Source organism: Coregonus lavaretus (genome assembly GCF_964263955.1).
Source record: "Coregonus lavaretus genome assembly, chromosome: 10".
Lineage (NCBI taxonomy): Eukaryota > Metazoa > Chordata > Actinopteri > Salmoniformes > Salmonidae > Coregonus > Coregonus lavaretus.
The window spans coordinates 36,045,114-36,062,138 of NC_139997.1; the positions used below are offsets into that span (position 1 = coordinate 36,045,114).

At 43.1% G+C, this 17,025-nt stretch overlaps 2 protein-coding genes across 3 annotated transcripts; one reads left to right on the forward strand and one right to left on the reverse strand.

Annotated features, from left to right (window-relative positions):
• Window positions 1-1,369: 1,369 nt before the first annotated feature.
• LOC311136308 (uncharacterized protein) lies at window positions 1,370-3,560 on the forward strand (the record flags this gene model as incomplete). Its single annotated transcript, XM_084170432.1, has 7 exons — window positions 1,370-1,448; window positions 1,585-1,704; window positions 1,854-1,949; window positions 2,445-2,540; window positions 2,823-2,962; window positions 3,179-3,288; window positions 3,398-3,560. The coding sequence occupies exons 1-7, from the start codon at window positions 1,373-1,375 to the stop codon at window positions 3,558-3,560; spliced, it is 801 nt and encodes a 266-aa protein (XP_084026558.1). The 5' UTR covers window positions 1,370-1,372.
• A 458-nt stretch (window positions 3,561-4,018) lies between these two features.
• On the reverse strand, window positions 4,019-15,838 carry LOC311136554 (serrate RNA effector molecule homolog). 2 transcript variants are annotated; one of them, XM_084170730.1, is made up of 20 exons: window positions 15,778-15,838; window positions 14,882-15,007; window positions 14,607-14,750; window positions 14,384-14,530; window positions 10,074-10,262; window positions 8,353-8,522; window positions 7,999-8,189; window positions 7,747-7,881; window positions 7,331-7,511; window positions 7,054-7,220; window positions 6,804-6,865; window positions 6,574-6,652; window positions 6,234-6,428; window positions 5,973-6,143; window positions 5,643-5,796; window positions 5,358-5,551; window positions 5,045-5,201; window positions 4,698-4,787; window positions 4,416-4,518; window positions 4,019-4,262 (listed from the first exon to the last, which is right to left on the reverse strand). In XM_084170730.1, exons 2-20 carry the CDS (start codon window positions 15,001-15,003, stop codon window positions 4,187-4,189), a joined length of 2,727 nt encoding a protein of 908 aa, XP_084026856.1. In that variant the 5' UTR covers window positions 15,004-15,007; window positions 15,778-15,838; the 3' UTR covers window positions 4,019-4,186. The 2 variants fall into 2 exon arrangements, with proteins under 2 accessions (XP_084026856.1, XP_084026855.1); XM_084170729.1 differs by lacking the exons at window positions 14,384-14,530; window positions 14,607-14,750; window positions 14,882-15,007; window positions 15,778-15,838 and adding an exon at window positions 12,069-12,151.
• Between the last annotated feature and the right edge of the window lie 1,187 nt (window positions 15,839-17,025).

Here is a 17,025-nt window from a genome sequence, read left to right on the forward strand (position 1 = left end):
GTGTACCTATGATGAAAATTACAGGCCTTTCTCATATTTTTAAGTGGGAGAACTTGCACAATTGGTGGCTGACTAAATACTTGTTTTCCCCACTGTAGCTTACTTCTAAGGTAGGCCTACAGCTGAGTTGGTTTACATTGTAATGTTATTTTTGGTGTTGATGAGTTACTCTGATGAAGGGAGGATAAACTGCACCATTTCCAGCAAATAATTAGCCTAGGCTCAGAAGAGACAGCGTGAGCTGCCTGTTAGCCAGCTGCACAGAAAGATAGATTGGACACATTTTCAATTCACTGGTATTTAGCTATGTTTTTATTGATTGTAGTGCTGAATAAAATATATAAACCACTGAATTCTGTTTATATGCTTATATAAAGTTGATGCAACCACTTTGGTCAAATTCCCCAAGAGTGCTTCTAATTCAAGTTCCATCTGACTTCCAATGTACTATGATGAGGCGTAAAAGAGCTCTGTGTAGCTGTGTCAGCATTAGGTTGCTTCCTAAAAATATGATTGTTTTGCAATATTCCAGTAAGAAAACAGAATGGAAACTAATAGCTATAAACTCAACAGAAATGAAGGCAGAAGTTACCCCACTGGGCAAAAACTGGTTGAATCAATGTTGTTTCCATATAATTTCAACCCAAAAAATCTATGTGATGACATCAACGTGGAAAAACTGATTTGATTTGCAAAAAGTCATCAAAGGGCATTGTCTTTTTTTCACCCAACTTTTAACCAGTGGTGTAAAGTACTTAACTAAAAATACTTTAAAGTACTACTTAAGTCGTTTTGGGGGGTATTTGTACTTTACTTTACTATTTATATTTTTGACAACTTTTACTTTTACTCCACTACATTCCTAAAGAAAATAATGTACTTTTTACTCCATACATTTTCCCTGACACCCAAAAGTACTCGTTACATTTTGAATGCTTAACGGAACTGAAAAATTGTCCAATTCACACTTATCAAGAGAACATCTCTGGTCATCCCTACTGCCTCTGATCTGGCGGACTCACTAAACACAAATGCTTCATTTGTAAATTATGTCTGAGTGTTGGAGTGTGCCCTTGACCATCCGTAAATTAAAAAACAAGAAAATTGTGCAGTTTGCATTGCCTAATAGAAGTAATTTGAAATGACTATAATGACTATAATGGACTATAATGACCCCATGCTGACCCTAACCTACTGTGCAAGTGTCCTGTGACTACTGTCCAAAGTAAGAGATCATTTTCTGAGGAAATATGGTAAGAGAATTTAAACTTCAAGCTTCAACTTAACCCCACCCCCACAGTTCACAGAATTCATAAGGACTACTCAAACATTGAACTCTTCACAAACCAATCTCTAACAGTTGCAGCAATCAATGGCAGATACAAAAGAATTGCGCCAAGAGCTAATCGCTATGGATGAAAATGAAGATAAAGCATGGTGGAGACCAGGTATAGAAAATTACTGTATACTATGTATTGAATTGGAACCTTGTGACTGCAGGATTGCCAAGAAAGGGGACATAAGATAAAGCAACATCACCATGTATGGGCCAGGGGCAAAATTAAAGTTAATATATATTTCCAGAATCCTCTCATGGGTACGGTCATCTGCTGCCTGCTGGCCGGTCCCAGTGGTACCTGTGTGCAGCACTATGTGTTACCCTCACTCTCTCCTTGTCTCTGCTTATCCTGATGCCCAGTCGCTGTGAGTAATGTACATGGTTTCTCAACAAAGGATATATTATAAATCAGGATATGAGCTCTAACAAATCCTCCTTTTATTACCCATATATAGTCTATATCAACATTTCGTGATTTATTTACCTGTTTTATCATCATGGTAATTTTCTGTAGTTGGCAGTGTGGACAGAACATTATCTGATTTGGAGAGATCAGTGTCAAATCTGACTGAATCTGTGTCCCTTCACTTATCAAAACTACATGAGAAAGGTTGGTCCATATTCAATTCCTTATTGATCATTGGTTATCTTGGACATTGTTGCAGTGTTTAGGAATCAGGATAGATTAGATTAAAATATATAGAACACCTTATCATCACTATAATAACGATAGCATACATTGTTGTTATGTAGTTAAAAACAATAGCTACAGGAGCATAAGTGAAATTAGAAAATAATGCAAATGTATAACATTAAACAACACAACAGTTCAATTCCATGGTCTACAATCCAATGGTTCAGGACAGAAGGTATCCGACTAAACTCAACGATTTATGGAGTTGTGCTGCGACTAGTGTGGGCGGACTGGAGCATCGACGTCATATAAAATGCATTTTTTATCCAAAACGATTGATTTCAGCACCCAAAGCATAGCCCACTATTACGTGTCGCGGAACAACTACATCGTAAATGGTAGAGTTGAGTTTAATCGGCAAGACAGAAGATTACATAATGTTTGTGTTATCATCACGTCCATTTTCTGCAGTTGGTAGTCTGGAAATGAAGTTATCTGATTTGAAGAGATCAGTATCAAATCTGACTGAATCTGTGTCCTTTCACTCATCCAAACTACCAAAGAAAGGTTGGTCCATATTCAATTTCTTATTATTGGTTATCATGGACATTACTGTATCAGATTTTTCAGTCTACTTGTCAGTTGCAGTGCTTGGGATACATTTTGATTAAAATATAGTCATCATGACTATGATTTGATCTCTGACACGCTCTTAACCCCTGTCCCTAGATTAGTCCTATTAAAGCTCAGTATTATATAATAGTTATCTTCAGGTGTCAAGCTCTTCAAATGTACTGTATACAGTGTTAGTGTATCCATCCGTATCTCTCCTACTTGTTAAAGGTGAAGTGGGCTGTCCTGATGGCTGGTATCTTCACAACTCCAGCTGCTACTTCTTCTCTGCCTACAAGGCATCATGGTACACAGCCCGAGACTCCTGTAGGGATATGGATGCCACACTGCTCATCCTGACTGACGAAGAAGAGTGGGTGCGTCACAGTTACACACACCTATAGCGTTCATTACAACTTCTTTGTTCTTTGCATTTAGTTCATTTTCAAAGTGGTTCAGTATAGACGCTGAAGATTATTACGGAACTAGTGTAATTCGGGACTCTGAGGGCTTTACACTGCCCTATTCATCAAATGCATTTCGACATTGCTTTAGAAGACCCTGTCCTGACACACTCATTCCTGCTGTAATAGGGCTTCGTTAACAGAATTAGTAATGGTCGCTACTTTTGGCTTGGCCTGTCAGATGAGAGGACAGGAGAGTGGGAGTGGGTCAACGGGAGTCCTTACATCATGGACCGTAGGCAAGTACAATTAAGTCATTATGAGTGGGACAAATATATAAATGCTTAATGTGATTTCCCTTCTCATTGTATGTTGGGTGCTTACTGTATTTTCACTGTGTGTTTGCAGCAAATGGGTACCAGGCCAACCTGATAACTGGGCGGGGCATTCTATAGGGGGCACAGAGGACTGTGCCCATATCTCCATTTCTGGGAAACTCAATGACAACCACTGCACCGTTACCTATCCATTCATCTGCAAAGCCACAACTAATAAAGCTGAACATTTCTAGGCTTTATAATAATATGCCATTTAGCAGACGCTTTTATCCAAAGCGACTTAAAGTAATGTGTGCATACATTTTTACATATGGGTGGTCCCGGGGATCGAACCCATTACCCTGGCGTTACAAGCGCCATGCTCTACCAATTGAGCTACAGAGGACCACATACATTTTTACGTATGGGTGGTCCCGGGGATCGAACCCACTACCCTGGCGTTACAAGCGCCATGCTCTACCAATTGAGCTACAGAGGACCACTTTATGATAACACAAATATAACAGTAACAGGATTGGATTGAAATCATACTTATGAAGATGTAAAAATGACCCTTTTAAGCAAGTCCTGTTTTCTATTTGATTGTCACATTTGTGGATTTCTGAATACCGAAATGTATGGTCTGCTGTATTTCTAATCTAACACTCCTATATAAAAATAAATATATATTTGTAATTTTTTAGTTTTTATTGAGGACATTTTCTTACAATTCAAGTTTGTTCCAATTGCACTGAGCCTGTGCTCTGCAGACATTGAAAAAAATAAAAATGCTGAATCATCACTTTACATAAGGGGATGAGACAGGGAAACTACACAATGATTAGAAACATAAAGAAAATATTATAATAAAATGAATAGTCTAGAAGAAGTCGATGTCATCAGGTGCATCCAGGTCACGATATTCAATGATGTTGCGTGGATCTCCCCGGGACATTCTAAAGGAAACAGACAGGATGCCGAGCGGAGGGAAACAGCATAGATATGGGAAAGAGTGAAAGAAAAATGAGGTTTCTAAATGCAAATAAGTCATTAGCAGAAAAGGAGAAGCAAGTTGTGCTATGTTTGTCCATAACTGACCAAGGTCTCACCTGTTGTTGCGGGGTTTACCAGGGTAGCCACCACCCTGTCCACGGAAGTTGTCATAGTTACCCCGGCCGCCTCCGTACTGGTTTGGTGGGTAAGGAGGTCCACCTTGAAGAGAAAGGTACAGTATGTGTCATGTCAGAACACCTGAGAGCTGCAACCAAATTAATTACATAGTTGTAAACTGCCTTTGTACAAAATGTCTCAGGACAAGCGCTGATGTAAAAAGGACTTAATTAATCAATGTGATTGATAATATGACAGGAGGTGAGGAGGTAGAGGCTCACCTCCGTAACCCATGACAGGAGGACGAGGCTGACCGGGCCCGAAGCCCATGAGGCCCTGAGGAGGGAAGGGCATGCCTGGAGACAGAACACCTACAGAAAGATGGAGAGACAATGACAGAAAGTCAGTGGGAAAATAATATACACAAAAGATTCAATGATACAGCATCACCTACACCTAAACTATTCAGAAGCATTTGATATCCGAGGGCCTGTTCAGGAAGAAGTAACGTTACAGAACGTTAAAATAAAAATGGGATGGTGTAGAACAGATATGACTGTCTGTCAGAGAGAACAGGGAATCGTGTCAGCTCTATTGATTATATTTCTATGTGCAACGTGTCCCTCACCTTGTCCTGGGCCGAGCGGAGGAGGGGGTTTCATCTCTGGGAGTGAAGGTCGCTTGGCATCCATCAGGAAGTTGTTGAAAAACACCACCTCCCTTTTCACCTCCTCAATTTTGTCCCCGTGTTTGTTCAGGATGTGCTTGCGCACAAACTCTGGGCCCTGGCCAGGCAGAGGGAACCAATTAATTCACATTTTAATCTGCACAACACCATGGCAAGGGAGATAAAGACCAGTACATGCTCAATACTCTTTATGTTTCCAATATTTACTTCCATCCTAATACAGACAGACACACAAACACAAACAGACACACACCTTGAACTTCTTGCCACTGAGGGGGCAGAGCCACTTGTCCTTGCCCAGCTCCTGGGTGTTGGCCAACACAAACTTCTCCACCTCCTGCTCCGGATCCTTCCGGCCCATCTTGCCTGCCTCCTCCTCCGATAGCTTCTCCTTCACACTGAACAGGGGGCTCAGCCTCTCCTCAAATGTCTTCTGCCACTCCAACACTGGGGGCATGACAGGGGGAGACAGTCAGTCAATAGCGTGTCAGTGTATGATGCCCAGCCAGTGTTGAATATACAGTAGTGTGCTGCTCACCTTCCCCGTGTGCGATGCGATTGGGAGGGATGGGCCCGCGCACATGGATCATGCCACAGCGGTTGGGCATCTCATCCTCGCTGGGGTACTCGCAGTTGTTGTAGTAGTCAATGGAATGGACAATACGCAGGTACAACAGAAGACGGTCCAACACCTGGGAAGACATGAAGAAAATCAAGTCAACTGTTTAGACAATTTACTTTGTCCTTTTTATTTTACCATTTGACTACCTGTACTTAAGCTTCAGACAAAACCCACGCAGTTCACTGCCTAAAAAGAGCGTGTAAAGCTGCTGTGTATCTGAGTGTGAGCCAAGGCAGATGGCCGGACCTTGACCAGCTTGTCGTCCCTTTCCACAGTGATCTCTGCTGGGTAGCCCTCCTTGGTGCCCTCCTCTGCGTCAGCTCCGCCCACACTGCCCAGTAGCTCCTCCTCCTCAGCGCTCACCTCCTCTATCAGGTAGTCAGTGATGTTCTTCAGGATGGGGTTCTGAGCCGCCACCTGACACAACCACACAATACAATATTAAACATCCAAGAAACTCATGATATGTATCGCAAAGAACACCAATTGCTTTCTCTGTGTGTGTACCTCCACAGCAGACACTGCCTCTCCACGGGCCTTGTGGCTCCACAGCCTGCCTCTGTGGTCCAGGGAGTGGATGAGTTTGGCTGACAGCTTGATGTCGTTTCGCAGCACCTGCTTGTGCTGAGTGATACCATTGACGTTGCGGACCCTCCGGGCCAGGTCTCTGTTCACCCCCGGGGCCAGCTCACAGTCACGTAGCTACACACAGCAGAGAGGGCACATACAGGGTCAGAAGGCACTCACTAACCAGCTGTGTGACTCAAGTGCAATATCTTGCTCATCACCGGGTTCCAGTTCCAGAACTACCTAATTTTGTCTTGATTACAGATGTTGTTAAACTCACTCTGATGTTCTGGAGGTTCCAGCAGGTCTCCTTGATGTTGACACTACGGTCAAATGTCACCCAGCAGCGACGGAAGAACCTGACATTGGATGGAGAGGTGGTTAGAGGTATACAAACATAAAAATGAATGACAGAAGTTCAATTTTTAACAGTCCACTATAGACCATTAGCAGCATGGAGCAGCAGAGGGGGTCAGGCTGTTGGTCTGGTCAGATGGAAGTGGAACTAACCTGCGCTCTGGTTGGGGATCAGACAAACACACTCGCATGAACCCAGGATATCTCCGACACAGCTGAGGAGGCAGAAACAACACGTTAGTTCTTCCTCTTGGATGCCTACAGTCATTGCGTGTGTGGGTACAGCTGTATCTAAGTGAGTCCCTTGCATCAACGTAACTTTTCATACAGAAATTCAGAGTGTAATTCTGACAGGCCATTCAAGTGTTCAGTATGATTGTACAGTCAGATTGATTGAACTCACAGCTATGATCTCTGCCTTGGAGATGGTGGGGGCGATGCTCCTCATGAAAAGAGAGCAGGTCCTGTGGAGAGGCCGGGGTCTCGGGGGCTGGTCATCCTTGGGTTTCTTCTCTTCCTTCTCCCTCTCTCTTTCCTTTGGTTTCTCCTCTTTGCTTTTTTTTCTGTCAGCTACACAATTTGAGGGGTGCAGAGAAGTCATTACTAGAGACTCTTAAAAATATATTTGAATACTATATTTTTTTTTACAGTGACCCCATCGCGGTCTTGTTATCGCTTACCTTCACCCTCTTCTTCCTCATCTTCATCCTTGTCCTCCCCTTCCTCATCCTCACCCTCCTCCCTCTGTGCAGGTTTATCACAGGAATGATGGGAGTTGGAGTCCGAGTCGGAGTCACTCTCAGAGGCACTGGCCTCATCTTCACTGTCTCCACTGTGCTTCCTCTTCCTCTTCTTACTCAGCTAACACACACGGGAAGGAAAATAGGTGGTGGTAAGGGTCAATAGATCCATATCAATTAGCCCAAATCCTAACTTGAGATCTGTCTGTAAGTCCTGTACAAATTTCCCATTGTCATCAATACAAGATTACACAAACGTTCTCACAGATCTCAAGCTAGCATTCGGCCACTTTAAGAGCACCACATTCATTCTAAAGACAGAAAGAGCGAATAAGACATGGGTGCTAGACACTAACCTTCTTAGGCTCAGGCACAACCTCTTTGCTTTTCGTCTCTTTTTCTCCTTTCTCCTCTTTCTCTTCTCCCTCACTCCCTCCTGCCTCACCACCACCGTTTGCACCCTTCTCCGTGCTGCAGGCATCATTCTCCTCCTGTGGCAGAGTTAGCTTAAATCAATGACCAGCTGACAAGAGGACTTCCTGTTCTGAAGGGCAAGAGTAGTGCAGGCCAGGGCAAAGAAAAAGTGGTTACGACAAGAGACAGCATACCTTCTCTTTGTCAGCTGGGGGTTTGCAGTCATTGTCCACATCCTTATCCTTGGGCTCCTCTTTTTTGGGGGGCTCAGTTCCCGGACCCCCAGCTGCCGTCCTGTCAGCTCGCTCTCTTTCCTCTTCCTCCTCAGACGGCAGCTCCAGGATGCGCAGGTCATAATCTGTCCCTCCCTCCATCTTTATCACAGCTTAAGGACAGAGGAAAGGACCGGGTTAGGATATAGAACTTGAGGTTACTAATACTCACCAACAAATACAAACACTTCACTCCTCCTGACACTGCTTAAAGCTAAGGTTGACATCAAAGAGAGAGATGAATGAAGCCATTAGAGACCCCTCCCACGACTCTACCTGCATCCAAGACCTTCATGATGGCCTGGGCCTTCTCTATGTCCAGGGAGACAGTGTCGAACCAGCCGTTCTCCATTAGGAACATGTAGACATTCAGCCGGTTCTGCAGGGCACTGTGGGACTCAGCCTTCCGCCGGCCCGCCTCATCCGGGTGGTACTTGGATCGGAACCTGCGTTCACAACAATGTCCCCAAAAAGGCACGGGAGAGAGACGGGCAGGGATGGAGTGGAGGAATGTTAAAGAAAGCACTTGTATGCATGGCCAGGCCAAATAAACTGGCCTACAGCACTGAACTGGGCCCTATCTACTTCAGTTCTATACCCACACAGTAAATCAAATGAAACATAAATAAATACTAAGGACACCTGTTTTTTTTTTTTTTTACCTTCCTGAATCCTGCAATGTCTTATTAGGGGGGAAACAGCATGTCCATCAATTAAATGCAACTATCTAGGCCTACTCAAGTGACTACCATATGAAGAAACATTTTGGTTCCTCCCATGAAAATGCTAGGCGCTCTCTGAGGTTTGAGGTGCTACTGTAGATTCTTCACAAAGCTTGCATGGTGTTATGTTTGTGTGTGGGTATAGCTGTTTGTGAAACATATCAGGATGCTTTAGGTCAACTCACCAAAAATAAGGCAGAAAGGCAAAAGGGACACATAAAATACATTTGAAAAAGAACATAACAGTTCAGAAGGGCAAATTTGCCATGGTGTGGACTAAATTTACCTTTTCTTCTCCCAGTATAAAAACACACATAAATACTGAGAGGGGTCTCTTCTGTAAAAATGCGCTCCACTTCACCCCCCTACTGTGTTTGTGTGCACACAATTTCGTTTTCGGGATTCGATTTGATCCAAATATAAAAACAAAATGGGGGAAAAAAAGCATCACATAAAGAAAAGAAAAAATATTTCCATGCGCGCAAAGTGGTTTATTTGTCTGTCTAGCTAGGATCCCTGGTACTGTATGTCTAAGAGCAACTGCATTGTTCGCAGTGCAAGCCCTATCTGTCTAACAACGATTCCTGCGAGGAGTTCCAGTTTTTCTCGTCTTCAAAAACCTTGTTGTGAAGGGCAGGGGAGGAGTGGGAAGGAAGGAGGTTTGGTTAAGTTAAGAAAACAGCATTGACATTGTATGATCCCTGGACACACCGGTGAAAATATTATGATTAGCACCATAGACAATTGTATTCTATTTAGAACTGTGACAACTGACAATCCAATCAGACTGACTTCAGCGCTAAATCTTTATATCCTGTTTACTAGCTAGGCTATTTACTGACATCTATACCCATGAAGGTGCCCGCCCATTGTAATAACATAATATTCTTATCTAAAAGTGGCATGGTATGCATGATAAGAAAATACTTAGTATTTTGGGCAGGCTTAACTCTTTCAATAACAGATAAAAGCCGTTTTGGGAAAAAAATGAAGTATGTCCAGGATCTTTTAAATACACCAATTCATCCATACCATTTTTCAATTACACTCAACTCATATATGTCTTGATATTGCACCCTGTCAAGTATAGGCCTAACATCTTTCACAAACTACTGTCTTTACCAAGCCATTAACGAAAGGCTCCAATCTCAACTATCAGATCTATTTGACAGACAATTTTTGTGAATAGAGGGGTTGTCAGTGTAGCCAGCCTAATTCATAGCACACTGATTATCAATACTAATAATAGTTCAGCAAAGGCTATGATAAACGTACCACTCTTCATCTTTGTGAGCAAGGAAGAAGTCCTGCATCTGCTGCCGTCGGAAGTCTATCTTGTACTCATTGTAACGTTTGACTGCCTCAGTCTCATCCACAGAGTCATCCAGGGACAGCAAGAACTCCTTAAAGCTCTTCATCACTGGAGGAGGCGGGCCCAGATCCATATCATGGATGTTACCTAGTCTAGTAGACACATGACAGGGTAAAAAAAAAGAAGAGTGAAATAACGATGACCTAAGGGCAAGATAATATTTTGGGTGGAACAGTCCAGTGTTAGTTTCGGCTGCCATTTTAGATTTAGTCTTAAAATACCTTTTAGTCATATCATCCTTCGTTAGATTTTAGTTATTATCGACTAAAACTCTGGACAATGTCTAGTTTTAGTCCGACATTTTAGGTCACATAATATTAAATAATGAATATTTAGGCTACCTCTAACTTCCATCATGTGCACATTCAGATAGCCTTGACCAACTAGGCCTATACTATCCCCTCCTATGCCTTAGCTGACAACATTGATATTGTGGCAGATTGTAACCAGCTCATATTTCCTTCCCATCATAACCGTCAATGGGGTAAATAACAGTGGTTTGAAAAGGGGAGAATGAGCTTTACATGAACGCCAGAAGTATTACTATACTCCTAATATTCAATTTGCATTTGCGGACCGCAGCACGGGAGCGGCAACACAGAGGAATGAATAACAGCGCACATGGGAAAACATAATTTCTGATGTGGTCAAAGCAAATATTGCCTACATGGAAGAGAGAGTAAACATTGTTTCTAGTTGACGTAAGTTACAAATCAAGTGTCCTGGCTTCGCATCAGTTCAAAATATTGACGAGTGACTGAAGTGACCACCTGGGAGCTGTGTGGGAGAATACTGTATTCTAGTCATGGCTCATCCTAGATAACTACTGCTGTACTCACCTTTTCTATTAATATGCTGTCTTTACACACACACACACACACACACACGCATGCAGGCGTATACAAATACTACCAGTCAAAAGTTTAGAACACCTACTCATTCAAGGGTTTTTCTTTATTTTTACATTGTAGAATAATAGCAAAGACATCAAAACTATGAAATAACACATATGGAATCATGTAGTAACCAAAAAAAATTACATTTTAGATTCTTCAAATAGCCACCCTTTACCAAGAGTGTGCAAAGCTGTCAAGGCATTCTCTCAACCAGCTTCATGAAGTAGTCACCTGGAATTCATTTCAATTAACAGGTGTGCCTTGTTAAAAGTTAATTTGTAGTATTTCTTTCCTTCTTAATGCGTTTGAGCCAATCAGTTGTGTTGTGACAAGGTGGGAGAGGGTATACAGAAGATAACCCTATTTGGTAAAAGACCAAGTCCATATTATGGCAAGAACAGCTCAAATAAGCAAAGAGAAACGACAGTCCATCATTACTTTAAGACATGAAGGTCAGTCAACACGGAAAATTTCAAGAACTTTGAAAGTTTCTTCAAATGCAGTCACAAAAACCATCAAGTGCTATGATGAAACTGGCTCTCCTGAGGACTGCCACAGGAATGGAAGACCCAGAGTTACCTCTGCTGAAGAGGATAAGTTCATTAGAGTTACCAGCCTCAGAAATTGCAGCCCAAATAAATGCTTTACAGAGTTCAAGTAACAGACATCTCAACATCAACTGCTCAGAGGGGACAGTGTGAAACAGGCCTTCATGGTCGAATTGCTGCAAAGAAAACACTACTAAAGGACACCAATAAGAAGAAGACACCTGCTTGGGCCAAGAAACACACGCAATGGACATTAGACCGGTGGAAATGTGTCCTTTGGTCTGGAGTCCAAATTTGAGATTTTTGGTTCCAACCGCTGTGTCTTTGTGAGACGCGGTGTGGGTGAACGGATGATCTCCGCATGTGTATTTCCCACCGTAAAGCATGGAGGAGGTGGTGTTATGGTGTGCTTTGCTGGTGACACTGATTTATTTAAAATTCAAGGCACACTTACCAAGAAGTGATGGAGTGCTGCATCAGATGACCTGGCCTGCACAATCCCCCGACCTCAACCAAATTGAGATGGTTTGTGATGAGTCAGACCGCACAGTGAAGGAAAAGCAGCCAACAAGTGCTCAGCATATGTGGGAACTCCTTCAAGACTGTTGGAAAAGTATTCCAGGTGAAGCTGGTTGAGAGAATGCCAAGAGTCTGCAAAGCTGTCATCAAGGCAAAGGGTGGCTATTTGAAGAATCTCAAATATAACATATTTGTTTAACAATGTAGAAAATAGTAAAAATAAAGAAAAACCCTTGAATGAGTAGGTGTTCTAAAACTTCTGAGCGGTAGTGTATAACACACACAAAAATATATAACGCAACATGTAAAGTGTTGGTTCCATGTTTCATGAGCTAAAATAAAAGATCCCAGAAATGTCCCCATATGCACAAAAAGCTTATTTCATTTTGGCCACACATTTGTGTACATCCCTGTTAGTGAGCATTTTCTCCAAGAAGCGGATTAATCAAAATGATCATTACACAGGTGCACCATGTGCTGGGGACAATAGAAGGCCACTAAAATGTGCAGTTGTGTCACAATGCCACAGATTGGGTCTCAAATTGAGAGGGAGCGTGCAATTGGCATGCTGACTGCAGGAATGTCCACCAGAGCTGTTGCCAGATAATTTAATGTTAATTTCTTTACCATACTCCGCCTCTAACGTCAGTTTAGAGAATTTGGCAGTACATCCAACCGGCCTCACAACCGCAGACTACGTGTAACCACGCCAGCCCAGGACCTCCACATCCGGCTTCACCTGCGGGATCGTCTGAGATCAGCCACCCAGACAGCTGATAAAACTGTGGGTTTTTACAACCGAAGAATTTCTGCACAAACTGTCAGAAACCGTCTCAGGGAAGCTCATCTGCGTGCTCGTCGTCCTCACCAGGGTCTTGACCGGACTGAAATTAGGCGTCGTAACCGACTTCAGTGGGCAAATGTTCACCTTTGAAGGCCACTAGCATGCTGGAGAAGTGTGCTTTTCACAGATAATCCCGGTTTCAACTGTACCGGGCAGATGGTAGATGTTGTGAACAGAGTGCCCCATTGTGGCGGTGGGTTTATGGTATGGGCAGGCATAAGCTACGGACAACGAACACAATTGCATTTTATCTATGGCAATTTGAATGGATAGAGATACCGTGATGAGATCCTGGAGGCCCATTGTCGTGCCATTCATCCGCCACCATCACCTCATGTTTCAGCATGGTAATGCACGGTCCCATGTCGCAAGGATCTGTACACAATTCCTGGAAGCTGAACATGTCCCAGTTCTTCCATGGCCTGCATACTTAGCAGACGTCACCCACTGAGCATGTTTGGGATGCTCTGGATCGACGTGTACGACAGCGTGTTCCAGTTCCCGCCAATATCCAGCAACTTCGCACAGCAATTGAATTGGGACAACATTCCACAGGCCACAATCAACAGCCTGATCAACTATGCGAAGGAGATGTGTGGTGCTGCATGAGGCAAATGGTGGTCACACCAGATACTGACTGGTATTTTTATCCACAACCCTTTTTTTTTTTTTAAAGGTATCTTTGACCAACAGATGTCTGTATTCCAAGTCGTGAAATCCATAGATTAGGAACCTAATTAATTTATTACAATTGACTGATTTCCTTATATGAACTGTAACTCTGTAAAATATTTGAAATTGTTGCATGTTGCATTTATATTTTTCTTCAGTGTACATTATATGTATACATTCATATTCCGGTCTCTGAAGTTGCTCATTCTGACATTTCTTAATTATGTGTGTATTTATTATGTATTGCTAGGTATTACTGCACTGTTGGAGCTAGAAACAAGCATTTCGCTGCAACTGCAATAACATCTGCAAATGCGACCAATAAACTGATTTGAGAGCCAGGCAGATCAGCTCAATCAGACCGCACAACTGAAATATGTAAATTCTGCCAATGAGAGGATTGTATGACATTTTCTGCATGCATGCATGCACGTTTAGGATTGGACAAAACAGAAAAGGAGATTCATGTCAAATTAAATGTCCATTAGTCTCACATGGAATTTTCGTCTTGTCACAGTTTTTTTACAGGACTCGTTATCATCATAGTTTTTGTCAGGAAAAATAGGTAGTTGACAAATATTTTTAGTCATAATTGTGGTTGACAAAATTAACACTGGAACAATCACAGCTTCAGTCAGGGACATGGTGCCATTTGATGGTAATCTGCTTTCCACAGACGACTTAACGGCATCTCTGCATGAACAGGTTAGTTGTGCCCAGTCTACTCTCCTCACCTTGCCTGGATGGGGATGCCATGGTGAGGCTGCATGAGGTGCAGGTCAGGGTGGCCCCAGGGCTGTGGAGGGGCGTAGCTGGGGCCTCCGCCACCACCGTAGCCCAAGTCATACCCCCCATGGTAGGGATCTCCTCCATGGTCATCCCTGATCAAAACAGAGGGAGGATTAGCTCAAACATTTTAGACTTAAAGACAGTGCTGTAGATTCATTTGATTCTCACCAGTCTCTCCTCATGCGTTTTTGTTGGGGACTCATGTCGTGCCTGGGTGGGGAGAACCTCTCCCTGCGACCCCTCTCGTAGTCCCGATACTCCCCCCGGCTACGCCGCTCCCTGCCCCTGTCCCACTCCCTGGCAGATGGGCGCCAGTAAACAGAAAAAGCAAAAAGATACATGTGAAATACCACGCATGACATGGATTGGAAATGTTCTCTCATTTCGAACAGTCACTTCCCATGTTGGGGGTGAGGGAATACAGTCTATTCCCTCTTCCTCACCTGTCATTCCAGTCATCCCTACGCCTGTCCTCTCTCTCTCGGGAGCGGTCATAGTTGTCGCTCCTCTCACGACGGAACTTGTCTCTCCTTCTGCGATCATATTCATCATCACTGTCTGCCATCGCCCTACATTTTAAGTCAGTCGACAAATTAGCATAAACATTCAAATGGTAAGTGGTAGCTAGCTATGTAGGTACCAAGCAAATGAAATATATCAAATTACATTGGCCCTTAACTAGTAATATAATCAACTGAACATCTACATTACTTTGTCCTTCTTTGTGTCGCAAAGCATTTGCCTCGTGATCGAGCTCTGCTAGTGCTGTTCCTGGGAATCACGAGAAGTTGGCTAACCAACATCTTGCATGACATTTGAAGTAGCTACGAAGACACTAACTAAACCCCTTTTGTCTGATGGTGTCGTTACCTAGCTGTTTATGTTACTAGCTAACAGTGTTCGAGCCGTGTTAGCGAGCTTGAATATTAGTTTTTCAAAGTAGGTTTAGTGAAATTAGCTAGCTAAAGTTACTTCTTTCTCAATGGTAGCCAGTTGTAGCTTAATTAGGTACTTCCAATTTACTGGTATCTTAGTTTACATTTTCAGAGTAGCAAGCTAACGTTAGCTACCTTCCCCAACGCTGTAGCTAAGTTAGCTAGCTAACTATCGTTAGCCGTTATTTGGATGTTGCTAGCTAGTACTAATAGCGGCAAACAAAGCAAGGTTGGTGCCTTTACTAGGCCCAGGCCGAATGCCTTATTTTACGTGCTACAAAGCGTAATATGCTGTTGCTTCCTGTACGTAACATCAACGTTAGTATAGCTACATCCCTTGACAGCATGATATTAAACTTTATAGAAAATTAACTTTATAAAAAATAATGTTATTTTTAGCAGACCTGTTTGCTCTCTCTTTCTGGCGTGATATGGCGCAGCAGCTTCTTCTTCTTCTTCAGTGGGTTTTATCGGCGGTTGGCATCCAACGTTATGGTGCATTACTGCCACCTACTGAACTGGAGTGTGGGACCAGAGACATGGAGAACCTAAATCCTACCTATCAGCCCCGTTGCTCTTAAAAAAGATAACAAAATATTTGGGACTATATCCAATGACGTGATACTCAATATACTCTTTAAACTCATTTACTGTATCCCCTTCTCCCTCATACTAGATCTCATCCTCTCTCTTTCCCTCTGATACTGCCCACACCGTAGCAATACATGCTCCACGGTCTCTGTTTCCTGACAATAATCACACTTTCCTGTTGAATGCTTTCCTATCACATTTAATGTCTTATTCAACTGGCTGTGTCCCACCCTTAATCTTGTAAAAAATAGCCTCCTCTCTTCTGTCCCTTTCTGCCATCCTCCCCGACTTTCCTCTGTACTAATAAATGCCTTCCCTTATTATCTCTATTCCACTGCTCCTGCCATCTCTGCACCATCACTGTATATGTCAGTCTTTTTGCCTCTGCCTTGCTCATTGAAACTTCAACGTCAACATCCCCACTACTAAGTACTTGTTTAGCCAGTACATCTACTGCCTCGTTCCCCTCCACCCCCACATGGGCTGGGACCCAAGTAAATCTTATCTGTATACCCATCTTTTTAATCCTGCCATGGGTTTGTAGAAACTCATAAAGCAGGTCTTGTCTGCTACGTGAGCTAAAGGACTGGAGACTCATTAACACAGCACATCACCAACGAACTATCATGGTCCAAACACACCAAGACAGTCGTGAAGCGGGCACAACAAAACCTATTCCCCCTCAGGAGACTGAAAAGATTTGACATGGGTCCTCAGATCCTCAAAAAAGTTATACAGATGCACCATCGAGAGCATCCTGACTGGTTGCATCACCGCCTGGTATGGCAACTGCTCGGCCTCCGACTGCAAGGCTGTCACGTTTGTTTATAGACGGGACGGACCAAGGCGCAGCGTGATATGCATACATGTTTATTTATACTGAATAAACACCACGACAAAACAACAAATGAAATGAAACGTGAAGTCCAAGGTAGACAAACAACATACCTCACACGGAACAAGATCCCACAACCCACTAGTGCCAATAGGCTGCCTAAGTATGGTCCCCAATCAGAGACAACGAGCGACAGCTGCCTCTGATTGGGAACCACACCGGCCAA